General features: G+C 38.1%; 1 protein-coding gene across 2 annotated transcripts in view; it reads right to left on the bottom strand.

The window, feature by feature from the left end:
- Window positions 1-1,273: 1,273 nt before the first annotated feature.
- The window catches only part of hhip (hedgehog interacting protein), a 39,702-nt gene continuing 18,060 nt past the window's right edge, over window positions 1,274-22,915 (bottom strand). For both annotated transcript variants that reach the window (XM_005797585.2, XM_023334379.1), the window contains exons 6-13: window positions 21,088-21,261; window positions 20,862-21,005; window positions 18,687-18,805; window positions 17,522-17,645; window positions 16,576-16,718; window positions 14,131-14,212; window positions 4,369-4,517; window positions 1,274-3,636 (exon numbers count right to left, since the gene is read on the bottom strand). In XM_005797585.2, the coding sequence (XP_005797642.1) occupies window positions 3,440-3,636; window positions 4,369-4,517; window positions 14,131-14,212; window positions 16,576-16,718; window positions 17,522-17,645; window positions 18,687-18,805; window positions 20,862-21,005; window positions 21,088-21,261 (1,132 nt within the window). In that variant the 3' untranslated portion in view covers window positions 1,274-3,439. The remainder of the gene's footprint in view (window positions 3,637-4,368; window positions 4,518-14,130; window positions 14,213-16,575; window positions 16,719-17,521; window positions 17,646-18,686; window positions 18,806-20,861; window positions 21,006-21,087; window positions 21,262-22,915) is intronic.

Below are 22,915 nucleotides of genomic sequence, written 5' to 3'. Positions count from 1 at the left end.
TTATTTATAGTAATTTTAAGTTTTGATTAATTCTAAAACTTACCAGCAAGTTTTTGAATCGATTACGTCACCAGCTTCCGGACTTCCGGTTTGACACGTTGGAGCGGATGGAGCGCAGGTGCGGACGTGTTTTTATTCCGTAGTTATTTTTGTTGGTCCTACGAAGAATGTAGCCACCCAATGAAACGGTGCGACGAGGAAAACAACGACGATGTGGAACAACCTCGGATTTATTTTAGTTAGCGACTTCTGTTTGCGTCTGTAAGCTGACGCAGGGAAACGCCATCTTTAAACCGAAAAACAACCAGCTGGAGCAGCGGACCAATCAGGTGAGTCCATTGGGAGGCGTGATCCAGCGCGTGTCTTAAATTGAGAAAGAGGTAAATAATGAAAGTGAAATCTAGGTTTTGTTTTGAATAAATTTACAAAAATTTCTAAAACCTTTTTCCACGTTGTGAAAATTTGGTATTTTTTGTCAAAGAGTCATAAAGTTGTGAAAAAATAACTTTCCATTATTATGTGACATTGTAAACTCAGAAATCTGTAGGATAAAAACTCAGACGTTTTCTGTAATCGTAAAGTAACACATTTGCAACAAAAAATATGCTAGAGAATAAGTTGAGATGGGAATATTTTGGCTCTTTTCAGGTATCAGAATTTGCTTCGATTCGCTTTCAAGTCTGAACCCGAGTCATCAAACCTCAAAGTCTTAGGCAACGTTTTTGTCACAAATGTCTGACTTCTGAGCTTTTCTTCCAAGCTTCTGAAGTTATAAGACAGAATCTTAGGTTTAATATAGTAAATTAACACCTTTAAGCATGAAAATTATAATTTCTTTGAAATATCAACATTTCTGAAATAATTTTTTAATATACAAAAAATATATATATATTGTAATATCAGAAATGTTTTTCTTTGAGTTCAGTTTCTGGAGTTTTTTGGTCGAATTATACTCCTCCATGGCCACATTTTCTGTCATATCTAGAATGGCCTTAATCTTTTTTTTTTCGTTAAATAGTTACTTTGCTTACACTTGATCTGACTTTTATAATAATTAACGTCTTAGCAATTTATCTTTCATCTGCTTTATTGTCATTCTTTAATATTTGAATGTACTGTGCACTAATTTGAAAACGTAAAAATCTTAGTTTTCCATTAACTTTTTGTTAAAAATATTTTTGTAAATTTAAAACGAACATATAAGTGTACAAAAGTAACAGTGAGAATTAAAGAGACGAGTTTTGAACACATGCTATAAATTTTAATAGACATATTGATATTTCTGAGGAGAAACAGAGTAATCCCTAGTTTTATTTACAATACAAGAATAAAAAAAATGTCACATACAGTACAATGGTAAAAACAAAATAGAGAACTTAAATAATTATTTTATTTGTGTAACTACTTAAATAATGAAAACGGTTATTCTATTCACCCCATGCCGTCTCAGCAGCTACAATGCAACTTTCACATTAAGTGCTAAAAAAGTTATGATTTTTTTTTCATTTTACAGCATGAATATTCCATCCTGATACATTAAACCCAGGTAGAGCCGAGCAAAGCAGGAGATGAACGACAAATATAGAATTTATTGGATTTGCTTTTTAAAGTACACGTAGAAGAAAAACAAAACAAAATAAAAACTTTTTACCATCCAAACTGTTAAACAGAACTGGACTCATTTTCATAACTTTGGGGGAAAAAAATAAAAAGATCAATTAAAGGAATGAGTGTATGCATATGCATGAATGCCTGTGTGAGCCAACTAAAAAACACGCACTGATGGATCTCCTGACAATCCCAGCTGTGTTTAACGTTTTGTTGCTCATGAGACAGTTTAGTCACGACGAATATTTTCCCTTCGGTTATTCAAAAATCTGCTCTTGGTGGATAAGATCTAGCCCTGACTGTGAGCTACTTCCACTGCGACTCGGAGGCCCGACTCCATCTTTGATCATCTCACAACAGAGACACATTTTTGACAGTGGTAATATAATCATATGTCAGGGGAAATAGATGTCCTCCCCCAACTGTGGTGAGTTATTCTATGCAGGCACAGACATGCAATACATTAACACTGACCAAAAAAAAAAAAAAAAAGAAATAAAAATCCACACGTGTCTCTTTAAAAGCTGCAATATATATATATATATATATAAGTACAACATGACCTGACAAGCTTAGTGTAAAACTGCCTTCTAGGAACATCATATTCTCCCATATATTATTACGATTAAAAAAATAAACTCTCTTCTATGAGAGTAATGCTAGATTCTTTTTTTTTTGCGATGCTAAGTAGTAAGCTCTATTGGAAATATACATCACTGTGTTGTTTCTTCCCTTTGTAGTTTAGAGTTTGGATTTTAGTTTCAGTGTGTGACATTAAACTCCGTTTGTTGGTGGAAGCCTGTGATTTTTCTGGTGTTTATTAACGTCAAAATTCATTTCAGGAAGTGAAAAGGAATACAGTGCATGAAAGCCAGATACGCATTCAGAATCCTGAAACTCGTTTGGTTCTTTGTGTTTTTGCTTCTTCGATTCAATTTAAAAATACTTTATTAATCTCAAAGGTAAACTAAATGTTGAAACTTGTTTAATCCTGGCATCTTCAAAGAGTAGTTGTGGATGGTGATGCTGTGAGCACTAGCAGTCAGTCTTGCAACAAATCTGAAGAGGCCTTTGACATGCTAACAGTTCAGACGACATTCCACAGTAACATGTCCTGCATGACACCATCACTGCTAATCCACCTCATTTGCTTTTGCTGCTCCTCTTCGTATCTTCTCTATGTTGATAATAGATGAATGGTGGAAAACAAAGTACGCAGACTGCAGTTTGCTTTAGTTGTCATGACAACGTGCCCACTAACTAAAGATAACATCATAGATGATACAACATAATCTTTACAAATGCAGGCTCAATGTGGCTTCTCTTCCTTCAATGATTTGCGTTTGCAGGTGGATGTCTTTGCTTTTGACTGAGAATGAACTGGTTCTCGAGCTGAGCCAGGCTTTTTAATCCCTAACAAAGTCCTGAAACTGGTCTTAGTAAGCCCCTGAAAAAAAGAAGAAGAGCCAGAGTCTCGGTTTGGTGCGGTCCGTTCCAGATAAGTTCCTGAAGCTGTGGAGGCAGCCGAGAGCGGGTGAAGAAATGTCTGCAGGCCTCTTCCAATGTGAACACGGCTTGGATGCCAGGCCCGGTGCTCAGAGCAAATAGCTTATAGGCGAGAGGAGGGAGAGTTTCTTTAGGATGAGAGTGGATCCAAAGCAGTCTGAAGGGATCCCGGGTGTATCTGTGGTGTTTGTGTGTGCGCGCTCGTTTGCACTCAGGTGAGGGAGATTACATAGCCACGTTAATGACGCCTTGGTACGAGTTTGCTGGCGGTGATAGGTAGATCTGTGTCAATGTGGCGGCGGGGAGCAGGCCCCTCCGCGCGCCCCTATACGATGTAGGTGGTCAGGTCCAAGAGGTACGAGGTCATGTCGATGATGTGATCCAGGATGCCGTCTTTCTCCTGGTCGTTGGGCATCCCCCGCTCACTCTTCTCGCATTGAGCGCCAGAGTAGCCGCTCTTACACAGGCACTTGTTTGGCTCTATGCAGACTCCTCCGTTGCGACAGGCTGGTTCACATTTAGCTACAGTCACAGAAAAGCACAAAAATTAGCCTTATGCCAAAATTAAAACTTCAATTACTGTACATGTCGGGAGGAAAAAAACAAATGTATTTTAGTCCTAACGGTAATAAGGCTGAAACAATTAATTGGATCAATTGTGATTAATCAACTATTGAATAATCGTCAACTAATTTAGTAATTGATTAATCACCAACTGGAGTATACAGACTCAAAAAAGGCAATTTTCAGAGCAGCATATTCAGAGCAATAATTAAGCTAAAACTTACAAAATATATATATATATATATATATATATTGTATTTAAGTTAAAATGACCTTCAGTGTATAAATACCTATTGTTTAAGTTTCGCCAGGTTCTAATTCTGGGGGAAAAAAATCCTGTTAAGCATGCTTTTGTTATCCAATTATTAATCTGTTAATCCAAAAAACAATCAAGAGATCAACTCTAGACTGTATTGATATTAGGTCAAGTAGAAAAGGCTGAACTTTTCACATGTTGATGCTTGAAGTATTGTTTTAGCTACAGAGGCAACAAATGATCAAAAGGAACGCTATGGTATTACCTTTTTTAAATAATAAAAATTCAATTGAATAATAGTAATTTCATTATTAGTATATTTGCATCTTTTAATGTATTTCTAATATTGTACAAAAAGGCTTAGAAGAAAAATCTACAGCGTGTGCCAGTTTATATGATTAATAGATGAAGTTGCAGCCTTAAATAATACTAACCTATTCGGCAGAAGGGTCCCTCCCAGCCGGGGCTGCAGCAGCACTTGCCAGTCGGAGTGCAATGTCCGTTTTTGCAGTTTCTGGAGCAAGCTGTCATTAGGAGCTCTGGTGGCTCCACCGGGCGCTGACACTCCTTGGGGGAATGAGGCCTGCAGAGAAGAACAAGATCAAAGTCAATGTGATGAAGCAGAAACTTAGCAGATATTATCACAGAAGATCTAAAACAATCTGCTAATTCCCAAACATTATGCTAATAAGTGAACCTATTTGGACACTTTGGGTGCATTCACCCAAAGTCCTGTTTAGTCCGCTTGAATCCAATTCTATTTTGTTTGCCTAGATAGTTATGATGTTCCACTTGTGAAAGTAAATCTTTTGGGCTTCACCTTGACACTGACAACAATTTTGAGTGCTACACTGCCGAGCAGGATATGTAAAAAAGATAAAATAATAAAAAGAAGATGGACAAAATATCAATTTTAAAGTTGAGCTATTTCACAAGAAAATGTAGGATTATTTCAGATTCTACAAATGCAAAACTGGTGAAGGGATACCCTTAGATACTTGCAGCTGTGACTATAGTTGGTTGTTCTAAATACAGAGGTACAGAAAACACACACACACACTGGACTTCACTGATTTCATTGGTAATAAATCCTATAAAGCATCTTCCTTATGTTGCGTCTATAAACATGAAATCCAAGTGCGAGTGAAAGAAAACTTCGGTCACATTTTAGTGCTGCACGTTGAAGGGTGAGGCTGAAAACAAGAAAGGAGTAAGTAACAATTTATTTGCTTTTTTAATTACATTTTATGAGGATTTTCCTTTTATTTGAGTCATGAGGCCATTGTTTTTTTATAAGTCCCAGAAGAAACAGCTATAAACTTTCTAAATGTTAAGAGCTTATAAATCAGTGTGAAGGACTAGGACAACAACAATAACATGCAGGACAGCAGCCAATGAGGAACTACAAAGTCGTTCAAAACTATTCATATCTCTTGAAGTCTCACATTTTGGCAGAATAAATACACACATTCACTACATTTCATTTTGAGGTTTTTGACAGGCAAACACAAAGTAGTGCATAATTGGAAAGTGGGGGGAAAATGAGTACCGGTTTCCACAATTTTCACAAATAAAAGTCTGCCGTGAATTTATCACACCAGCATGAGTCAGATTTGATTGCCACATAATATCCATCACACTTTACTTATCCTTTGACTAGGCCACTCTAACGTAGCTCTGGGCGTATGGTTTGAGTCATGACTGGGTATAAGTTTACCCTTCGACAGAACAAGTTTTTATAGCCTCTAAAATGTTTTCTTCTAGAACTAAACTGTATGGAGTTCCATCTATGTTCCCCTCCCCACAGAATAATGTTGCCCCCACCATGGATCTCCTTAGATATTGTGTTTTCAGGGTGATGAATAATGTTGGGCTGTTGTCACACTGTTTCCTATCTTGCCATGTGGGCTGACTATTGAGAGATGTGTGGTTTGCATAAAGGTCTGAACCTGACAAAATGAAGGACATTTTGTGGAAGTATGCGTGGCACTTTTGATGCTCACCTTTTCTGAATAGTGCATGTGTGATGGGATCAATGATGTGGAATTCAGTGTCTCACTGCATCAGGAAACACTATGTTACTTTTGGGCTTAATGAAGTCTGGGGACTCCAAAGCACTTTACACTATAATCAGTCATTAACCAATTCATTCATGGTGGCAGGAAGGACCAGTCGATGTGGCTTAAAAATAAAATCTACAATTGTTTCATACAAAATCTTATTTCTGATTATGGATTATTTTCTTCTCACTGTCGTTTCTTATAAAGAATTAGTAAAGACAGAACATATTTTTCAGATCTTGCCTTTATTTAAATCTTCCCATCTGAAGTTGACCTGAATTCAAAATGCATACAAGCTGGAAAACAAGATGGCGGGCTCTAGGTAGACCGACATCGGTCTGAGTTACAGAAACCCAAAAGTTTATTGGTGGAACAAAAACCCACTTTTCCAAAAATTTTCTCTTCAAAAACAGAAAATTAAATTATTTGATCAAATTGATTTAAAGCCCAGCTCTACTGGTAAACCACATTCACAGCTACCATGGACTCACAGAACTACCACCAGCAGGTAAAACAAATGTCTTGTTCAAGGAAACGATGGCAAAGTGACTGACATGGGTCCCCAACAACCCAACAACCCACTGGTTGCAGGACAAACCCAAACCTCTGGTGCCCTATATCTAGGTGCATTTGAGCCCACCTGAGCTGTCAGCCTCCGCAGCTACGCATGTCTTGGCTACTTCTATTTCTGTTAAATGTCCAGCCTACCAGTTTAGGTAGAGATGTTGGGTCATCTCCTGGTACATTTCCAGCTTAGCCAGACTCATACATTCTTCTTCTTTAACTCCCATTTAAACTTTTCCATAACCTTTCCCCTGACCTTTCTGTTGTATTTCTTGGTCTTCATGATGCTGTTTGTTCAGTAATCTTCTCTAACAAACCTCTGAAGCCTTTACAGAACAACTGAATTTATGCCGAGATTTACACTTCTTGTGCTGAATTTGACCTAAAACTCAAAGGGAGGCTGAACACAAATGCTAAACGCACTTTTTTTAAAGAGTTTTATTTGTAAAACTATAAACTGAAACCTTTCACTTTTACATAATACTACTTTGAGCAAATCTGTCACATAAAATCCCAGTGAAATACATTGAAGTTTGTGGCTATAATGAGGCAGAAAATGACTACTTGTGCAGAGCACTGTAACAATCCTTGTACATTCTGTTTTTTTGTGGTTGCCCCTCTTATATTTCTCCAATCTGAGGAGCAAAACAATTCATATGGCTAGGACAAGGCCACTTCTCGGATATAAACATGACTTGGAAAATTCACACAGACACAAACACAAACATCTCCACACCATATGTGTCAAGTTTGAGAACCAAAGAGACACACTACGACCGTTCCGTATTAAGACAAACATCCAGACACGCACATCGGCAAATGGGCTGAAACTGAATCTTTTCACATCACGCTCCATGAGTCTGGAAATAATACAGAGTGCGTAATCAAGTTCAAATGTGAAGTGTCTGTTGTACACTGGGCCACACACAAACACACACCCCCATATGTACAAACACATCAGTGTGTCTGTTTGTGGGGGAGAAAGAAATATTGTTGCGTTAACATTTCTGTTGTGCTGAGGGACAAAACACTGGACAACCCAACACACAGTAACACACTGGACTCTGGTCGACTCAGTCTGGTATGAGAGGCAACAAGCATGAGAGGTGAAGTCAGTGTGTGTGATGTTTAGGCCATTAGAGAACGAGCCTCATCAATCATGGTCTAAGAGCAAATGGTCATTCAGCAGCAGAGGCCAAAACTAGATGCAGTTCAGGACGAGTGTTGAAAATGTCTTCCTTTTGAGCCAAAGTTTCTTTATGAATATAACGTCCACCTGTGGTTGATATCATTGACCTGACTAAAAGACGGCTAAGTGTTTTGTGTGACCTTGTGTAAGATTTATAAAAGAAAAAACATAAAATAACATTTTATTTTGCTCTTGTGCTCTATCCTCTTACATTGTGATGAAATCCATATTTATCAGAATATTGTTCAGAATATTTTTGTGCTGCAATTTTAACAAACAGTCTATTTTTCAATAGAGACTTAATTATTTGACTGAAATGATGGCAAGATCAACAGTAGTAGACTTCATTGCTGGTTTATCCACTGATAAACAGGCAGTGATTGATTTCCTCCTTTTTTCTTGTGCCTTCCACCATCACAGGTGCTTTAATAGCATTTTTTACCACTCTATAAACTGACCTGCATTTAGTCATAGTCAGAATCCTGAATTTTAGTTTTTTTTAATCACCTGAGTTTTGGGCACTGCTACCAGAAAAAGTTAGTTGTATTAACCCTAAAGCACTAGTAAGCATTAGCTATTGCTAAAGCGCTACACCAACATTATACTTAGCAGAAGCTAATGCTAAAGCGCTAACTGCAAGACAAACTACAATTATTGGGCACAAAATTAATTTTAACATTATAATTTATATGTTGTATTTATTTTTTCTAAACTGTCCCTGTCTTATTTTGTTCCTGTATGTTTCATGTTTGGGAAAGAAAAACAAAGTGAGGAGAGGAAATGGAAGTGCTGCATAAATAGTCTTCACCACTTTAAAATAAAAGCATGAATATGAACGTCTAACCTCTTGAAGAGTTTTTAAGTCTATAACCAAAACTTAAACACAGATGTTGAACTTTATTCAACAGTAAGTTTACAAAACAGCCAAGAAAATTAGCACATGAGAATTTGTCCTGAAAAATTAACTGTGCTAAACGCTTTCAATGTAAGCAAACATACAAAACGAAAAATCAGCGCCACTATTAGTGCATTAGCGAAGTGTGGCCATCGCTGGTTGACCTACTGTCTTAAAAGTCTGAGGAATTGGTTTGGGAATTTTTACACTCTTCAATCACGTATCATTCCACATTTCTCACCTACCTTCAAGGTTGCAGTCAGTTAAAAGAGATGATTTACCTTGATAAAATATATATTTTGATATTTCTGTTTACCTCTCTGCTTAAAAGACACCCACCAAATGCTCTGATAAACATATTGACTGATAGCAGTGACAATAAAGTGGCTGTTCATGTGCTGTAATGGCTTTTAATTTCACGATTGAAGGTGGGGAGGGAGGGGGTTTGATTCCCATGCTCCCATCAGCACCCAACTGCAGACTCCATGCCTGTTCGCTTTTGTTGCTGCAGGCTGCATGTAGTTAAAAAAAGAGCAAAAAAGGAAGAAAACAGAAAGAGAAGGAAAAAGAGAAAGAGTAAGAGTCCCTGGAGAGTTGGGGGGTCTGTAGCGAACACTGTTAATAGCAGGCAGGGGTCAGCAGCACTGCTGAACAGCCTGTACTGCTGCCAGGGAGGCTGTGAAAACAGCACCTGCTGGTAGCGCCACTTGACAAAGGCAGCTGGGTCAACAGCCACTGTGGGAATTTATCAACTTTGGAAGGGGTGGTGCATGTGTGATAGTGAGAGAGTAAAAAAGGCAACACTGCGCTCACGTCGGTCAGATAAATTCACAGAAAAAGATACAAATGACTCAACTCCGATGGTTGCATTTACATTACTATATAATATATATTATAGGATAATATTCAGGATTGGAAACAGCTGTTCACACAATATATAGAGGAAAAAAATCACGCATACATTTGTGTTGTTTCAGACGTTTGTTAAGTATTCTTTTAAAATTTAGTTTCAGTTCTGATCTTCATGGAAGCCGGGGCGTATTTAGCTTGTTAGCTTGTGAGCCCTGTTTGACTGACATGAGGTATATGTGAGAAAAGCGCTATGGAGTGGTGTACATTGTGCACCTTAACAATGGCTTAATCAAACGGCCCAGTGTGGTCTCCTTTGCTGTTTTGTCATCTGACTCCATTGTTTGCAGGCTCCTTTTGTAGCTTCATTCCTTGTTTTCTCTTTGTGCGAGAAATTTACTGTGCATTGTAGAATCTGGGGCTATTCAGTGGGGCTGGCATGCAGCTTTGTGAAGGAAAGGACCACAGCAGAGATGTAGGAAGATTTAAGAGGGACAGGGAAATAGAGAAAAGGCCTCTTTTTTTTCCTGCTGGGTGCTGGGAGCAAACGCAACGCATGCTCACAAAGACTCACAGATGTGCGAGTAGCCACCACCCACACAGTTTGCATCCATACACACAACCCACAGAGAAGCACCCCATGTCCGCTTTCTGAACACATTAGAGATTTGTAACTTCCGGAGCTAACACAGTTCATAAACGGGGAGCCTATCTGAAGAAAATTAGTGAGCCTCCAGTTGAGAAAGCCTTGAATATGTGAAATATCCTTCCTGGTGATGCTCTCTCTTGTTATCTGTGGCGAAGGGTCGCACTGATCAGAAAGGCAAATAGTATTTTACACTAGAAAGCATCACCAGGGTTAGCTCTTTTTTTACTAACAATGGCTGTATGAAAATACATTGTGTTTTTCTCACTGCCTGACACTGAATCAGACTGAACCGCAGCTGTTTAAGGCCATTTAGGGCTAAAATTATTTACATTTGCTAAAGTATTGAGAGAATGCTTTATTACTTAGTTCAAATTGAGAAGCTGACAGTATATTCACTTAGATTACTATGCCTTCAAACTGTTTGGGAAAGCATAATTATGAAACTATGTCCTATGTTAACTGGAGGCACACCTATGGATCCAATTTAACCTTAAATAGCGCTTTGTGTGTGACACCGTTGGGAAATCAAAGAAAATCAGGAAAGATATGAGATAGAGAACTAAGTAGCTCAACAAATCTGGTTCGTCTTTGGGCATTGATCTTAATTAAGAAATTATGCCTAGCTAGAAAGGTGTGTGCAAGGAAAGCAGCCCAAAGGCCTAAGCTACAAGTTTGTCAAGCAAAAAGAGCCAAATTTCCACTAAATACCAAATAAATGTCTGTCCATTCCATTTAACCGGTCCACTACAGTGTGAAAATGTGTGTAAAGTTTAAAATTTAACAAAAAAAATTAAAAAGTGAAGAAAAAAAAAGTTCTGATAGTTAACAAATAGAAATACTTTTGTTAATTTTAACAGAATTAAAGCAGGAACAAATATATCTGCTGCTGGTCAATAATTTATGTTGGGAGGAGAGGCAAGATCACAGTGTCAGAGATAAATCGTTACAAAACAAGGATTTTAAAATGTATTCTTAAAATACTATAACTGTAAATAAGTGGTTAGACAACAGACGAGTCTCAATGAAACTCAAGTCTCAGTCTCGTTAACCTGCTGCTTTGCCCACCTGCTGTGAGCTACATTAGTATTCTATGTAAAGCACTTTCTTTTACCTTGTTGTTGAATGTTGCGGCACAACACACATGCATTGATGCCCAAAGCTGTGGCAATAATTATGGTGGTTATATAAAGATTATATCTTCTGAAATATTTTCATCCCACTGCTCTGCCACAAATAAGCCCCCTCCAACATTTTTTTTCTTCCTCTCAAATCAGTCATACCGCACACATTCAGAGTGTTTCAAAATGCATGGTGGCCTATTTATTATTGGAGGGGTACTCCAACTGACAAACAAATACCTAGGAATGAAGTCATCTGGCCAGGACATGTTTACACAAACACTGCTGAGCGATTTTATGGCTGATGTTTTTTTGTAAGCCTTTACCGCTCCCGCTAACAGTTCCACCATTTTCCCTCTGCTTCTCTATGTTCCCAAACATAAAGTCGATGAGAACACTGCCCAAGATGCTGTACCGGACCACAAAACCCACTACACCCCAAAGCAAAGCTCGGTCTGAACAAGCTTTAGGGTCTGGATGTGAAAAGACCACCAGACTTGATAACGTGCTACGGTCAGACACGTTAGCTGCTTCGGTCCTCGTCAGCCCCTCTCTATTCTCTTTGTAACAAGATCCTAATAACGAAGTCGTGTGTATTAGGAGTTGGGCCTCCAGTACCACAGGGTCCGGTCAGACTAAACACATCCAGTTGATGGTGGAAAGAACTGTTCTGTTGGAGAAACGCGTTCAGCAGCCACTCCAGAAAACATAAATACAAAGCAAGCCACGAGGGCCCCTCTGAAACATCTGCGGTTTCATTAATTGCGTGAATGCCTGGGTGGCACTGTCGTCACTCAGGAATAATCAGCTGCAAATACGTTTCTATTATGAATCTGATGCATACAAATTCTCCTTCTGAGAGTCTGCTTTGCTTATTTGATCTGTCTGATTCAATCAAGCATGACAAACCTTTAAGCAATAAAACAGATCAGGGATTTTCTCTCTACATTCCACTTGATGACTTCGTGACTTGAGTGGTTAGTTTCAGTCCTACGAGAACGTTCTCATCCATCTTCAGCAGAATGCTGATGATAAGATAGGTGGAAACATCAGCTGTGGTTTGGCTAGGCGCATAAAACAAAATTGGTTTGAAAAACAAAGTCTCTTTATGTCTGAACTGTTTTCTTTCTTGTGACTTTTAGCTTGCTCCTCCCGTACTGTGTGGGATATATTTTTTTCCTCAGTTTGGGAGACAAATGTTTTTCACATGGGTTTTATAGAGCCCTTATTTTCAAAATGATTTTTAATACTTGAATGCATGTGGAACAGATTATGACCTACTGACACGCACATTTATAAATGATAAAGTTGCTTTCATGCACACTCCCTGCACATTTCCCTGCACGTTACAGTTGCGGAGCATCAAATATTTGAGTATTAGACTGCACACAGAGAGATTGGGTTTCACTCTGGAAAATCGATGTGTGTGTGCTGAAGCCTTGTGACACATGCGTCAACTTTTACCCCAAATGTGCCCATTAAAATGGTTGAGAACAGGTGAACTTTTCAGTAAAACACCACCAACGGAGTCATACAAGTTAATCAGTTTAGCTACTAGCAGTTCCTTCCTTACAATAACAGTTTTGAAATATTATCCACTAGTTTCTGCTCAACTCTTTTTTGAAAAGGCGCTCGGGTGACGACCTGTTGAAAAGTGTTATTACTTGACATGATGTTTAGGCTGTTCTGGAACAATTTCTGTTTTTCTTTGAGGTTTAGTGTGTGGAGAAGTATCGCTCATAAAAAAGAAAAGAAAATGTGGAGCAGGTTTCTTGATACAGGTAGTAAATTTAACAGAAAAAATACCCCTAACATAAGAGTTAAATAAAACTCTGACTAACTGCATCACAGTAAATACATTTAAATGACGCATGTAGACACAAAATGACAGAAATTGTAGTTGGGAAAGGAGTTGCTTAGTATTTATTTTGTGGATTACTGATCTGATAATGATTCTGAATCTTTGGACCAATAATTGGCACATTTTCAATCATTACTCTGCAATATATCTAATAGGGGTCTAATGCTAAGCAAAAATCTATGTTTGGGATGCTTTTGGTTCACTTTAATGAAGAAAAACCAATAATTAATAAAGAATAAGTGAGTGAAGCCACTTACAGCATGGATGGATTAGACAAAAATGAAACCACTTGAAAATGATGAAAAATAAATGTGCAGACCTTTGAGAATTCAAAAAAAATGTTTAAATGACAATGGAATTTTTGAAAATATATTTAGACAATCTAGTGTACCAGAAGTACTTTAATGCACCATAAAAGCACAGCTGTTGTGAGTCATCACTCCACAGTACCAGGGTGTTATTATGCTGTGCAGTGTTTTGACTGGTTGAAAGCTGCAGGCAGCTGGATTTGGACTTTAGGTGATTTTTTAATCTAGTACCAATAATTTTTATGGTTCCAAACAGCAGAGTTCAGTGATAGCTGGGAGTCCTCTCTGTTTTGTTTTGTTGTTGTGCTACAGAACATTCTTATTTCCACACACACACATCATTCATGTGTTTTGGTTTAAAACAACACTGGATTTGTTTGGTGCATGTGAGTACCAAACTGACAAAGCTGTGCTGGATGTGTTCGACACAAATACGAGTGTCACTTCACTCCTGAAGTAGAGAAGGGCAAGAGCTAAATGAGTAGAAAAAAAGAGACATATTTGCATTGCAATCTGATACACTATGATCCCTGCTTTCATTTGTGTAAGTTGGAACCATGAGGGATACAACATAAAAACAGAACAGCATGAAATTACGAGTGAAGGACTAGTTGGTCCTTCTGGACAAACAAGAATCACTTACTCACTGAGCAAAGACTCAATTAAATAGAACAAAAAGTACAAAAGAATTTGCTGAGTGTACCTTTTCGGGTCTACCAACTTGTAGAGTTTCCCGCTGTGTGACTGTGCCACGCTTTTACTGCTCGCTAGAATGTAGACTTCACCTGCAAAAGTGAAACAGTCACAGCAAATTCCTGTTAATATTTTATCGTTAGATTACATAAGTCTATTGTAGCATGCAGACATAAGCAATTTATAAAGAGATAACATGTGACAAGACAGGCAGACAAGAGGATGAAAAGAAAGGACAGATGAAGAAAATAAATGTAGCTAAAGCTTCCACAATGCTCCACTAGCCAAGGCACTTTAAGAAAAAGTTTAATGGGACAATTGGGTACTCATGACTGGGAAACAGGCGGATAATTTAATGAGGAACAAGCCTGCAAGAAAATTCCATACGGGGATAAATTGTAAACATGTGTCTGTGAGGCCCCTTCATTGGGACATATAATTCTAGCGTTGCTGGCAAAGCATGAGCCAATGCAGGAATCTATAAAAAGCTCATCAAATAATAACTCCAAGACCTGGCAATAACAGCGATCCAACATTTATGAAGCCTGTGTGAGCAATTCACATCATATGTACATTTTGATTCAAAACATCACAGCCCACAGACAACCATTTAGTAAGTGCGAGTGCATTCATCTCTGTTTACGTTTAGTAACTGTTCATTTCTACAGTTGTCTTGTTAGAAATTAACATCATTAGCAAAGCAAAACATTGCTTCAGACACTGTTTTGGAGCAATGACTTCAATATTGATTCTACTTTTCGTGTTTTAGGGACACTCGTCTTTCCCCAACGCCATTTTTTACGTCAGAAACTGTTTGCCATACCATGTAAAATCTCAATCACTCTGCGTTATGGTCCTGATCTGGCACCACTTTCTTAAATCCTGTCAGAAAGCAATCGCATGCTAGAAAATCCTGCCAAGTCAAACTGCCGTTGATAACATTTCTGTGCCAAGATGTTTCCATGATCTTGTCTTGATTGCAATATTTAGCAATAATACAACAGCCATATGATTTTTTCTTTTTAAATTATTATTCACTCTAATTTAGAGGTGGGTGCTCCTCTTCCTAACTGAGAACGTTATTGCAGGACGCAGTGCTAATAGCAGCCAGAGTCAAGAGCATTGTGCTTCACTGCAGTGTTTGTGAAAATATGTCGAGGTCAAACATTACCAACATATTTTAATCTTGTCTGACAAAAAACTTAACCTTGTTGAACATGTTAGCCTTCCAGATATATTCCCATTAAAAGAATCTTAAAAGCCACAAACTGCAACTATTGTATCAAATTATTATCTACCATGTTTGAAGTACAGTGTGAAATTTGCAAATGTCAGAGGTCACTACAATACCTACAAATAAATTGGCACAAATCTGCATCACACAACTATGTTGTCTTGTGTGTTTCGTGTTCCAGCCTGAGATGCTCCCAGGTCTGCCAGTTTGGCAGGTGTAGCTCAAACGATTTGCAAACATTGACTTGAACCAAACTACACCAGACTAGCATGTGCTAAGAGCTAGCTTAGTGTAGTTTGTGAGGGGATCAAAGCCAAAGCATGAAGACAAGTCTCACTTCAGCTTCTCTTCTGGTGTGGATACACTGTGACTTTCAAACTCCTCACCTAATAGGCTTTAAAGCACAACAGTTGTGCTTTCCAAGTATTTTTGGTGTAGTTTTTTGTGCAAATATCTTAGTATTCATAAAATAAGACAAATCTAACTTACAAGTAACTTTTCAGCAAGGTATAATAACCTATTTTAAGTCAATAATTCCTTAATATTGATTTAAAAAAACTACTTAAGTTATTTTTCCCATGTTACAAGAGAAATAATCTGCTAGTGTAACTAATACTTTTCCTTCAATATTAGGGAAGTATTTACTAAAAACAAGCTCCTATATCAGGTTGATAGTTTTGTTTCATTTCAAGTCTTCTATAATATTTGCACTAAAAACTAGACCAAAAACACTTGATAAGATTTTGTTTATCTCACCCTTACTAAACCTCCGCAAAGACCGATTTCTGGCTGAATGCATACTGGTGTGGAGGGCCTTTTTTCTGAAAAAATAGTTTTCATTCTCAGTTATTCAAGTCATTGTTATTGTGGTGCATTAATAAAAAACGGTCATTACTTGTTTGATCTGGACAATGTCTCACCTCTCATGCAGAAGACATTTAAACGAGAAGCTGACTTTTTTTCTTGAGTTAAATCTCCAGGTTGGAAAATTTTATAAAGTAAGAGACTAAAAGAATTATAATGAAGTGAAAATAAGCAGACTAACATATCTAATATCGGTCATGTAAATTGTTCAACTGCTTAATGATTAGTGCTTTAAGCCTCTTAGTTTGTTAGCAGCAATTTGGATGAAGCAGGAAAGGACAAAGATTGATGGCTCAGTGACGGATTCGTTTATTAGAGAGGAAGAGGTGATCTTTGGGTTTCTGTTGCAGTACTCACCGAGTTCGTCCTCTCCGAAACCCAAGACATGCCCCACGAGGGAAGAGGCGCAGGAAACCGAGCCCAGACACAGAGCCTTTTCCTGCCACTGCTCGCTGTCAGACGATGTGGCAAAGGGAGACTTCTGGAGGATCCGCAGGTTACTGAGGCAAACAAAACACACAGAACGTTTAATGTTGAGCGAAATTTTAACCTGAAACAAACTGGAACAGAAAGATTTATTTTACACTTATTATTCACAGTTTTTGCGACAAAGCCTGAGTTAATATCTGGAATAGGGCTGAACTATTCTCATAATATGGTTCAGGAATCAATCTTCTTTTCCAACCAAAGTCGCAATTGGTGTTATTTAAGACCTCCGCTTTGGTTTCAAAACAAACATCGTGCCGGGGCTTTTCTACAGCCACAGCGCTGCGCTCCCAAATGGTAATGAGACACAGAATTCAGCGACCACACATTGTTTTAAACACGGTGCCAACTCCTGATAGCGCACCAGCACAATATTTACTTCCTTTGCTTACTCGAGCGTCAGAGTTTGACATCAGCGAAGCAGGATGAATTACAAACCAAGGGAAAGTGTGAACAGCACAAGACAGGATGCCTAGGCTCCATTTACACTCATTGGGCAATACTGCTGTGCTGATAGTAACAGAAAACCTGTTTGCCCTACATGGATGGAACTGGGTGCAGCTACTTACTGCATGTGTCAACTTTAGGAACAGATTTTTCCAATATCTTTTCCTTTTTTCTTCTGATATCCTTATATTTCCTCATTAATTTTGACTGTTTTTAAATCACTTTCCCACTAGAACAGATGTTGTTTCAGCCCTTTTCCTGCTGGAAACATAAATTTAGACTGATTACTATAAAAAAAAAATTAAACACTACTTTGAGACACTTGGATCATCCCCCATATGCTTCACATGTGAAAATCAGTCATGCTTACCCATTTCTATCTCCAAACACATAGCTGCCATACAGTCTCCTCGACTGGCAGCCCCTATAGATGAAGCCCCCCACAGGTGGCGCTCCTCCACTGGACTGCAGGTCATACACAGAAGGCTCATTTTCTATGAAGGAATAAGGAGATATTGGTTTGATTTAAGCCCAACTTGATGAACTTAAAGACTGCTCGCTACCTGTAAGAACAAATCTAATATGGCTGCAATATAATTCAGCACCTTTTCCTAGAATGCAATGTTTTGTTTTTGGTGACTCTTTATTAAATCTAGAAAAGAATGTGTTGCATTTTTAGATTAGATTAAATTTTATTGTCACTACGCATGTCACAAGAAACTGGAAATGGGAAGGAGTAAATATACAATTTTAATTGTGAGTTAAATAGTAGAAAACATCTATTTCTGAGATGGTTTCATTTGTAACAAAAGAAAATCGTACAACTAAAGTAATATGAATCCTTTTCTGGGAAACAATCACTCTGGTAAATAAAAATGTAAAGAATCTTGACTACTTTAAAAAAACATGAGGAGCTGCATGCTTGTTTTCCAGTTGAGTGCATTTCAAACTAGGGTGACTGGTGAGATCCCACATAAAACCAGATGAGAGCTGGTCTGAAGTAAGAAATAAATTCAGGTGAGAGATTTTGGACTACAAGTGTCTTAAATGATACTCAGTTGAAGAAGAGCTAGGTCTCTCTCTGCTGTACTTTTCAACACTTAGGCATCATATTTCTAGCCATTATTGTTCAGAGCCTTTAAAGTATTTTTATGTGACCCAACTTACATTCCCTTTCACAATCCAAAATGCACAAAAAAATAGATTATCTCTGGTTCCAATCATGGTTTTTGACATTTACCCTTCACTGGGATTTCAACATTTCTATCTAAAACAATGTGCTCTTGCGAAATGAAATTGATTTATAATAACAGATGTCAGTTTTAAAGGGATACTTTCGAAAGGTTATCCAAGAGGCTGAAGTATTTCCATTCTGTACTCAAAATGTAATGGCATCAAACAAAACTCATGCAAATGATGTGAATAGTTACTGTTATGATGGACAACATGAACATTTTAGAACAGTGAGTTATTTCTTAACAATATAAGGTAAGTATTATGACTCTTAAAAAAACATCTTGAGAATTGTGACTCACCATAATCCTTCCCCTTAGTAACTTCTAATATTCTTCCTGCCGATGTATTTTTACCACTGGCGTCTGTGCAGAGGATAACCAGACTGCCGTTGTCTGTCTGCAGCCGATCCACTGCACACCTTCAAAACACAGGACGATAACAAATGCAGTTTAATAGAATCAAAGTAATCATAAGCCTTTAATTTATTCACATTTTGTCACATTAGAACCACTAACTTGAATATTTAAATGGGATTTTATGTGACAGACAAAAACAAAACAGCAAATAACTGAAGGGAAAGGAAGATGTTTCAGGAAGATGTCTGAGAAAATCCTCGGAGGTTTGCTAGAGAAGGCCATGAAGACCAAGCAACACAGGAGATGGGTCAGTTTAAAGTAGAGTCAAGTTTTAAAACAATAGCCCAACGTTTCTGTTCAATCAATCATGTGAAAATTGAAGGAGACAACTTCTGACTGAAATGTCCACCTAAACTGACAGAAGAGAGTTAAACATAGAAGCAGCCAAGCAACCCCTGGTAAGTTTGGAGGAGCTGCAGAAACCCTAAAGCTCACATGCAGATGAATATGTTTCCTAAATAACGGGAACGCTCACATCTTTCATAAATTTCATTATCTACTTTGCCCAGGAAGCTTGGGTCTCCTCAGGGTCTTTCATAATACACTGCACCGTTTTATCTGTTTATGATCGAAGTAGCAGCTATCTACTTTTTTGATTATGTTTTTATGTTTGTATAAGCAGCAAAGGTTGTGATTATCGTATTGGCAATAAATCACTTGACTTGAGTTTGAGTGAGAGAATCTGTCGGAAGGACAATCATTAGTGCTGCACTCCACAAATCTGGCCTTTGTGAAAGAGAAACGAGAAGAAATCCAGATGCAATTTGCTACTCGCCATGTAAGGGACACACCAAACACGGGGAACAAATTGTAACCTGCAAAATGCTACATATGACGGAAAACTAACACCACAAATTTCCCTGAAAACAGCCTCTCCGCATGAAACATGGTGATGGCAGCATCATACTGTGGGAGTCTCTGACTTCAGCAGGGACAGAGAAGGTGGTAAGATGCATGGAATGCAGAAAAAAATCTGCAGAGAGGTTGAGTGAATGTTCCCTTCCCAGCAGGACGACAACCATAAATAAACAACCAGAGTTACAGGTCGACAGTTTATATTAAAGTTTATTAATGTGTTTGACTGTTTCAGACCTAAATCAAATTTAGAGTTTGATCTGATGCTCAGAGACAGCCTCAATTAAATCTGACTGAGCTTGAGCTATTTTACCAAGAATGGACAAAAAAAGTGGGAATCTAGATTTCATAAGCTGGCAGAGCCGTTCTTCAAAAGACTCATTTTACAAAGTGTTACCTGAGTGCACCCCTTGGTTTTTTATAAAAGATTGTGAAAGAAATGTGTTTGTTCCAGTAAAAACTGTGTTGAAGTTTGTGGTTGTTAATGTGAAGTCGAGTAACAAGGCAGTTCAAAGGGCTTTACACCAGAAAATCGTCATACTGTCAAATGCCATAATCAAAATCATCAAACAAATATACATCAAATATGTTGGTCAATGTTCTAGTTACTACTAATCAAAAGCCGCTCTAAAGAGGTGGGTTTTTAGCATTGATTTGAAGGAGCTCAGTGTTTCAGCTGTTTTGCAGTTTTCAGGGAATTTGTTTCAGATTAGAGCATAGAAGCTGAATGCTGGTTGTCTATGTTTGGAAAAGCAGTCCTGGTTCTGGGAATGCAGAGTAGACCAGAACCAGAAGACCTTAGTGATCTGGAAGGTTTTTACAACTACAGAAGATCTTTAATGAATTCAGTCGTTCAGTGATTTATAAACTAACATAAGTATTTTTTTAAGTCTATTCTCTGAGCTACTGGGGGCAAGTGGAAGGACTTTAGCACTGGGATTATGTGCTCTACTTTCCTGGTTTTAGTGAGAACGTAACCAGCAGTGTTCTGGATCAGCTGCAGCTGTCTGATTTTTTAGACACTGCTGCAGTAATCAATGAGACTGAAGGTTCAGGTATGAGTCCACTATATGCAGATTTCAGGCCTGATCACTAGATTCTAGCCGTAATTGCTGAAGCTGCTTGCTGACTAATGGAAAAAGCTCAAGGGTATAAATAAGTATCACAACAAAACACCCCAAGAATCTCGGATGCGTTACTTACCTGCCTGGGTCATGTAATCCATGTGCAAAGATCTCAGGTGGCTGATTAGTGCTGTTAAAGTACGGATTGTTCCGTGGTATCGAGTAGGACGACGTACAAATGTCCGTGTCCACGTCCACCCTTAGAATGGACCCTGTGAAATCACTGCATTCAAACACACACAATCTTCCGTCACACCACGGTGTTGAAACGTCCTCGTTGTGATTCTTTTGACTTTTGATCTGACCTGAGTCCATCCATTTCCTCCATGTCGTCCAGAGTGATCATACCGTCTCCCAGAATGATGTGCAGCAGACCATCGGGAGAGAACAGAAGCTGACCTCCGAGGTGCTTCCTGTGCAACTCAGCCACTTCCATCAGCACATGGGCAGTCCTGGTGTCCACCTGGTTTGGGTTTTTCCTGCAAGCAGAGAAAACAGTTTTTACTTCGATACTGGACCAACAAAAACAAAAACCTCTAAAGACTTCCACAGACATTCCCATGGTTTTATGCTTTCATATAATCCCATGTATACTATAAGTTTATTAAACATAACTTTATGGTTGCTTGCAAGAAATGCAACAGTAAGGATAAGTGAAACATTACCATATAAAATGCTGACATTACTATCCATAACAAACAAAATCCAAAGTTTAAGACACTTTAGTTTCTGGAGACATTCAGTTTGTCAACCATAATGTCTTTCGCAGGAAAAATACTTTGGGTGGGGAACCACTCAGGCTTCTTCAAAGTGCTGCAGAACTATGCTGAGAATTTAGTTGGACAGTGCCATCAACAAATGTGCTGTAATAGGTTAGGTGTTATTTTGGGTAATTCTAGGACTTTTGAAAAGCAGATTGCCAAAGAGAATCTACTTTAACTGTTGTTACGCCATAGAAATCCTCCATTTAATAACTATGTTGCCGTCACTAGGACTGCCTGGCAATACTATAATTAAGAATAGCTCATTGAGTGAAACATAGAACAGTGGTTAAGTACATTAAAACGTAGCATTTAAATACCTTCGTGAGAAATCGCAGTTATCTTAAACATAAGTAATTATGAAAAGAGCTCTAGGTACCAACCCAAGTAAAATAGTGTCATCATCAAAGGAGTGCTGCTCAGCACAGCAAATCATAGAACATCATGAGTCTCCATTACACAAAGACGTTGGTGTTTCTCTACAATGTTGCCCTTACAGCTTTTGTTGCCAATGTTAGTGGTAAAAATATCAACTGATAAATCAACATTGCCATTCATTTAATCATAAATATATCTGTAGACAATGCTATCTGACACGCTATTGGCTGGAATTTGCAAAGGGCCAATCCGAGAGCGTAATTCATTTTTCTTTATGCTGATTGGCTGAACTCCCAAAAGTGGAAATAAAGAAGACTGTAGCTTCTGCGGTAGTGCGGTATTACTGTGTGTTTTAATGGATATTTGTGTAAATTTGGCATTTGAACTATTAAAATTGGCATTCCTATATAATACCTATTTTAATAGGCATTAAAATAGTGGATTTCATCTAACAATTGGTTGAAGTTCCAGTCCCCTGTGAATACCGAGGTCCACTGTATGTCTCCACCTAAATTTTGCAGATCAACAGATATTGTTCTATCCATTCTTCTTTTCAAAATGGCAGAAGCTCATTCAGGTTGGACATTGAGCATCTGTGAATATCACCTTTCGAATGTCTCAAATGACTTTCAGTTTAATTTATTATTTCTCGACTTTAACAAGGGCTTTTGAAAACTGGGATGCGTCTTGATTTATACAGAAAACTAGAATTGTCCTGCTGGAAGGTGAAAAGTTTTGATTGCACTGTAACACCATCCATCTTTCCTTCTGACCAGCTTTTAATCTTTACTGTTCCACCATGAGGGAATTTCTGATGTAATGTTAGTTTTCACCACACATCATTTTGTATGTTGGTCTTCCTCCACTTCTTCCATATAGGCCAGACCTACTGAGTCTAATAGTGTCGTTTAGATATTGTTTTGTAGCCTTTGCCTCCTTTAAATGCCTCCATCACACTTACACCAACTTGTCTGCTTTGTTTCTTGGTCTTTAC

This window comes from Xiphophorus maculatus, chromosome 5, assembly GCF_002775205.1.
Source record: "Xiphophorus maculatus strain JP 163 A chromosome 5, X_maculatus-5.0-male, whole genome shotgun sequence".
Lineage (NCBI taxonomy): Eukaryota > Metazoa > Chordata > Actinopteri > Cyprinodontiformes > Poeciliidae > Xiphophorus > Xiphophorus maculatus.
Note: the sequence above shows the minus strand (reverse complement) of the source record. Positions and strands in the feature narration are given on the sequence as shown.